This window comes from Ipomoea triloba, chromosome 16 (genome assembly GCF_003576645.1).
Source record: "Ipomoea triloba cultivar NCNSP0323 chromosome 16, ASM357664v1".
NCBI lineage: Eukaryota > Viridiplantae > Streptophyta > Magnoliopsida > Solanales > Convolvulaceae > Ipomoea > Ipomoea triloba.
Window position 1 is genome coordinate 15,661,252 of NC_044931.1, and position 6,300 is coordinate 15,667,551.

General features: G+C 35.9%; 1 protein-coding gene across 1 annotated transcript; it reads right to left on the reverse strand.

Moving 5' to 3' along the window:
- Nucleotides 1-62: 62 nt before the first annotated feature.
- Nucleotides 63-5,924, reverse strand: LOC116007849 (protein unc-13 homolog; the record flags this gene model as incomplete). The annotated part of the gene is made up of 14 exons (XM_031248517.1): nucleotides 5,631-5,924; nucleotides 5,474-5,538; nucleotides 4,764-5,016; nucleotides 4,486-4,552; nucleotides 4,145-4,295; nucleotides 3,464-3,631; nucleotides 3,025-3,120; nucleotides 2,738-2,947; nucleotides 2,559-2,660; nucleotides 1,884-2,114; nucleotides 1,687-1,767; nucleotides 608-694; nucleotides 322-507; nucleotides 63-236 (listed from the first exon to the last, which is right to left on the reverse strand). Coding segments are annotated over exons 1-14 (2,049 nt in total), but the record flags the coding sequence as incomplete, so codon positions are not given.
- Nucleotides 5,925-6,300: the final 376 nt, after the last annotated feature.

The following is a 6,300-nucleotide window of genomic DNA, read 5'->3' on the forward strand; positions in this document are numbered from 1 at the left end:
CATGACCCTATATATATATATATATATATATATATATATTTATGGAAAATATATTGCAATTTCAATAGTAAAGAAACCTTATAATATTCAAATCCTTTGATGCTTGGGGAATGTAGCCCACTCTCTTTTTGGCCCAAAGAGTAAAGCTGAAACAAGCAATCCTCCAAGAGAGCAGCTGCAGTAAGCACCTCCCTGACACCTTCAGAAAGGCACGTCACACCATTGAGAAATGGTTCCTATACAGAAAGGGAAAACAAGCATCATACAACTAACCACTGCCAAGATAGTACAGACAAAAAACAGATACTTCAAAAAGTTTACCAATCTTTCACCAAAAGTTTTGTGAAATTTCAAGGCTGAAGCAATCCCAGCTTCAGGACTAAATTGTTGGAGAATTGGATAAAATTGAGTCAACTCTTTCTCAGCAATTAACTTTAGTTCACTTGCAAGCAATGCCAAAGGTTGCATCCTATCTATTTTACAGCCAAGACCTATGGCATCAGTTACCTGATATCATTGAGATAGCACATCACCTTTTGACATTAATTAATTGGTTGCCAGAGAAGAAAAAAAAAAAAACATATTAGCACATCAATTCATATAATACCCTCCTGCAAGCAGCTTCTATCGAACTCTCAACATAATCTTTGACCTTCCTATGAACAGTACGATCCGAAGCATCAAAATCTGTGAACTGCAACAAGTAGGAAGTTTAGGAGCAACTAACCACAGAAGGGTCTTACAGCTCGCAATATCTGCTAAATGCTAAGAATTCATAATACTTTTTTGTTAACAAAGAAGTCATAGTATATATTTAGCAATCAATACACTTCACTATTGGCTATTGGTATTAAATGAAGAATTTGGCATCAAAGGAACAAAGCTGCAGGTATCTTCCAAATGCTGGGCCATTACAAAATTTTGACCAAAAGAGAAGATATTAGCTGTGCACAAAGCCCATAACAAGAACTAGCAGCATGGCTTAATGTTTTCTCAAGGTACTAAGAATAGATTGATTCTCCTCATTGGGTGATCCAAAGTTTACAGTCTATAGGGAATCAGAGGCTCAAAGAAAGTGTTCATAATAAACGGGCAGACCATTCTTTTAAGAAGCTTGGGCCAATGCCTTGAATGTAGAACTTTTTTGGAGCTGCTACAAATATCAACAGAGGCATACACAACGAATAAAACTTTTAGTAATGGCAGCACAGACAATGAGTGAAACCACTCTCAGGAAAAAGCCCTGGTGGTTACAATTCAAAAGACCTTAATCCCCTATGTAGACTATAATGAATTTGATAAGAGTTCTCTTGTCTCTCACCTAATGACACTACTTCTCCATCCAAAAAGTAAAAAATGAGTTCACTGGCCCAAGGTTAGGCTCAGAGAGCAGGCAATCAAAGTTTCGTGGTTTCTGCAAGGGAAGCAAATGTGAAAAGCTTGCCAGGAGTTCAGAAACATGGAGATCAAGGAATGCAGTTGACCAAAGGAAAAACAAAAGAATTATACTTCTAGCAACAAGAATAGCACTTTACCCTTCTGGGGAATGAGGTGAAGGGGGATGGATAGGATGCAGTTGCATGTCTGTAATGATTTAATATTGTCATGTTCTCTCCCCTTCTGTGGAGTTAGCACTTTACAGTACAATGTTTTACAGACCTAAATTATCTAAATCAGTTATGCTACCTGGTTCTTGTCACGTGAAACAAAACTATAGGGCCCAACTGCCAATGCCATGCTCATCACCCCCTTGAGGAGAGTAGGTTTCTAAAAAGTAGATAAAAATCATATCAGCAGGAAATATTTCATACAAAGAGATTAGTTACCAACTACATCCGTACTAAAATGGCATTGAAGGAAACAAACCAAACAAAAGAGATGACCTTAGTAAAATGCAGATGATAATCCTGCAACTTGCTGTCACACCAAAGACTAATGGAAAAAATAGTAGATTGTATCAAATTTGATCTCGTTTGACACCCATCGCAGGTAGTGAAACACAATAGGCTCTCTATATAGTTCTCTTCCTTCTGATCCTCATCTTCAGCAGACAGAACTTTCCGCATTTCAAGAATCAAGTAATCTAAAAGTACTGCCTCCTCTGTCCCAACAAACTTTAATCAGCAGAAAATGCATCAGAAATCTTATCAAAACTTGAGATAGATTAAGTGCCATCTAGCAAGATGATATCAAACTGCATCCCCAAAACTACAAGTGCCCAAAAGTGTAGTGAGGATATTAATAAAACATTTCAGAGCACAAACAATGAGCATTTCCTACAATAAACACATATAGCTAAATAATTACATCCAGGCACAGAGCAGATACCATGTTATATTAATAGTGCAGAAAACAATGACATTTTACTAGATCCATTAAATAAATAAATAGAAGTAAAATTAATGTGAAATCCTCAATGAGGGGGGGGGGGAGCATCAATCAGGAAGAACTAAGCCTAATTTTCTTGCTTAGCAATTGACATTGCAGAAATTGTGTAGAACATATAAATTTGTCAAACTATTTAGCCAACATAATATTCAAATGCATAGCATGTCTACCTGTTGAAAAAGCACCCATGCATACATCACATTATGGAGTTTCTGAGTAATGCCTAACATTGACCAAGTTGATTTGAGGAGCATCAAGATTTCAGCAGCTTCCTGAAATAGGTCAGAATCAGAAATATAAATAATGCCATAAATTCAATAACACAGATGAAGAAACACCAATTATATACCTCTATAAGCTGGCCATCTTCAAGAATGTCAAATAAACCAAGGAGTAGCTTCTCATAAACTCTAACATTCAACTGATAGCCAGCACTCCAATAATAATTTTCACCTTGAATGCCATACTTTGGTGGCATACTTGATAATGTCAATGCTATATTCCTAATAGCTAATAGGACCCTATTGCGCTCAGAGGCAGACATCCTAGTGTCCCAATCCTGAAACACAAACAAATTTCTTTAATTTGACTGAACAATATTCTCATCAAGAAAAAGTGAGTGATATTCAGATGTACCTCAGAATTTCTAATTCTTTCAACCAAGGTTTCAACTGATTGCTTTTCATTATTGACATAATCAGCAGAAGAAAGAAGCTCTTCAAGAATATTTGCCTACAATAGAAGCATTTGATAGTAAAAAAGACAAAGCATAGAATGCGAATTTATTGAATAACTTAGATCATATATTGACCTATACCATAGAAATCTTTACTAAGATAAATTTTTATGCAACACCAAAGGAAAATTGACTAATCAAATGAACAGCTAACAACACTCAACATCTTACTGTCACTCTGTTGACAAAAATAGCTATCTAGAGCCATCCTAAGAACAAACCTGCTCATTAGATCATACGGAATTCATAGTTTCATACAATAGCAATTTCTAAGAGAGACTGTTTTAACTTTTAAGGAGCAAAATTAGTAATATAACAAGGGGCAAGAATAACCAGTACTTGTCTGTTCTTCCATTGGATATATGACTTTTCATTCTGAAAATCAGACTTGAGCATTCCATTTAACAGTCCAAGTACGATTTGAGGAACATCAACCTGCCCCAATGTTTTCCCTGTTGCGAAAGAAGCCAAATGTTGTCGAATAAGGCTGTCCATGGCTTCTGAGATCTAGTGAAGAATAAATGTTAGTTATTCCAGCAACCAAAGTAAGGAAGAAAACAACAAATTTGAAAGCAAGAAATATAGGTAAGACATCAAGAGTCTGTGTCTAACTTCTGCACCTTTTTAAAAGGCAAAGACTAAAAAGAAGATAGATTTCCAAAGCAATCACTCTTCAATTGGAAATGAAACTTCTCTTCAGCCAAAGTCCAAAGACCCAAGTAAAGGACTCCAAATTTTGAAAAATATATGTTGTAACAAGTCTCACGCTATTCATAACTCAAAAAATAATTCACAGCAATCATCATGAATTTAAACTTATAACCTCTAAGGAGCCCCTAGTCTTCATAATATTAAATTAAAAATAAACTGTTAAGTAGCAAATTTTTTGTTCTAAAAGCCCATTTAGATTATGTACATCATTTGAAAATTATAACTTTCCTTAGTATCCCCAAACAACATATTTTGGTTGATTGCATATAGAATAAATGAGAAAGGTTTTTTTAAAATGCAATTACATGCCTGCATCTGTGAGCGAAATATGTCAATGAGCTCTGACTGTCTATCAGGCGAATCCGATATTGGATTCCTTTTACCCCTTTTATTCTTCAACCCAGCCAGAAATCTAGAGGTCTTCTCTTTCCTTCTACTGTCACTCAAATGAAGTTCAATCCTACTAGAACAAGAAATACAGCTTTGAGAAAAGAAGCAGAGTAAAAGAGATTACAACACAAAACTGCAAAGCATATAGAGAAAGAGGAGATATTTGGTATGCTGAAGTTCTGAATGGTAAGAAAGAATATGAAAATGTTTAAATGCAAACATATAAATACAGATGTAATAAAATATAAATGAGTAATTACCCAGAGAACACCATGCAAGCAAGGAATACTTCATAAGCAGACTCCCTCAAGTCATCATCCGATAATCCTTCAAAGATCCCGAACTTTATATCAGTTTACTCAGACAATATATGAATAGGAAAGAAATAATGCTGAACATAAGCACTATATGTTCGCTACATAGACTCATCATTCCTTCTCAACAGAACCATAGAGAAATGTGGTAATACAAAATGAATTATTTCATTTATCATTCTCTAGCTTTTGCTTGCTGTGATCAATACACACAATGAGAATACCTGTTTGTAAGGTAGGTAATCCAATTTTAAGGATATGAACTTGATTCCTTGGAACTGATCTTGTTGATTCAGAGGTTGCACGTTTTAATTCATACTCATAACTGGAAAGAGAACCTGAGAGATCAGAACCACGTGAAGTATATTTGTTGTTATAGTTGTGTGCCGTGACAGGAGGTGGCATCCGCCTAGGAGGAGAACCAGTTGTTTCTGCACCTGAAAGAAGAAAATATGAATCCCCAAAGCGCGACTGCATCTGCAATAAAGGCAGAATAAGAAATATCACATATTTAGTCTAGTGAACAAAGAAATCCTCCTTAACAGACAGAAGGAATGAAACATTTGAGACTTCACCATTTTACCTTCAAGATTATACTACAAAGGCATTAAACAAATGTAAAATGCATCTCATGTAATGGTAAAGTTAATCATATTTTACTGTGTCAGTGTGATTTTGGAGAGATTGGAGGCTCCGTATCGGAAGGAAAATAGGAACGAAAAAAGCTATATGCCCTTGCTCACACATGCATTAACATTGAAACTCCAAACCCAGTTTGATTTCAATCCTCATAAAGACATCTCAAGCATATAACTATGAACCAAATAGTCCATAACTAGCTGCAGCACTGATTTCAACTCTAAGTACAAATCATTTTCAATTTAATTCATGAAAAAACAGAACTTACAATATAAAAATTTGATACTGCACTTACCGTTATTGGATGGTGAAGTTCTTCCCTATACTTCTTAGTCGCTATAGAAATATCAATCACTCCACCTAAAAGTAAAAGAAATGTATGTAGTTACATACGGAAAATGAACAGAAAACAGTAATTTTAAGTGAAAGCAGAAGAGCTGAATTTGACTTACTGGATTGAATACATTCGAGAACGTAATCAATGCTGAGCGCATCGAGATTGACGTTGGTGAGAGAGGTGGTGGGACCGGAAGGAGTTCGAAACTCTTTAACAAGGCCGGAGGACAACAGAAACTCCAGAAGCTTCCGGCGATCGCGCCGATACTGTTGCATCAGGGAAGCGCCCTCCATCGAATTTCACATAAGAAAGAAAAGGAGCTGTAACTATGGCGGGGGCGAGCTGAGCTGCTAGGGATGCAGAAGAAGAAGGAGAAAAAGGAAAGGAAATGGAGGCATGCGCCGCGTTGGGGACTGGGGTAATCACTAATCAAGAGCGCCAAAAGACAAGCATAAAAGCCGAAGTCCTAGCTCTTTGACTTTTTCTTTTTATCTCCTCTGACCACCTTTAACTAATTTAGAGTAAATTCCAGCCATGATCCTCCGACTATGTTAATTTTTCAAAATTAGTCAAATCGACTTTTAATTTGGACAATTTAGGTCCTTGACTTTCAAATTCTTTCTAATGTTGGTCCTTTCATCAAATTTTGGTTAAATTGAGGTCAAATAAAGGAGTAAAATTGTTCGTCCACTTGTATACTCATATTTCTTATGTCTTATACGCTATATATATGAATATAATATCAGTCGAAGAGACATTGACTGAGATTATATGGCTTCGATTGA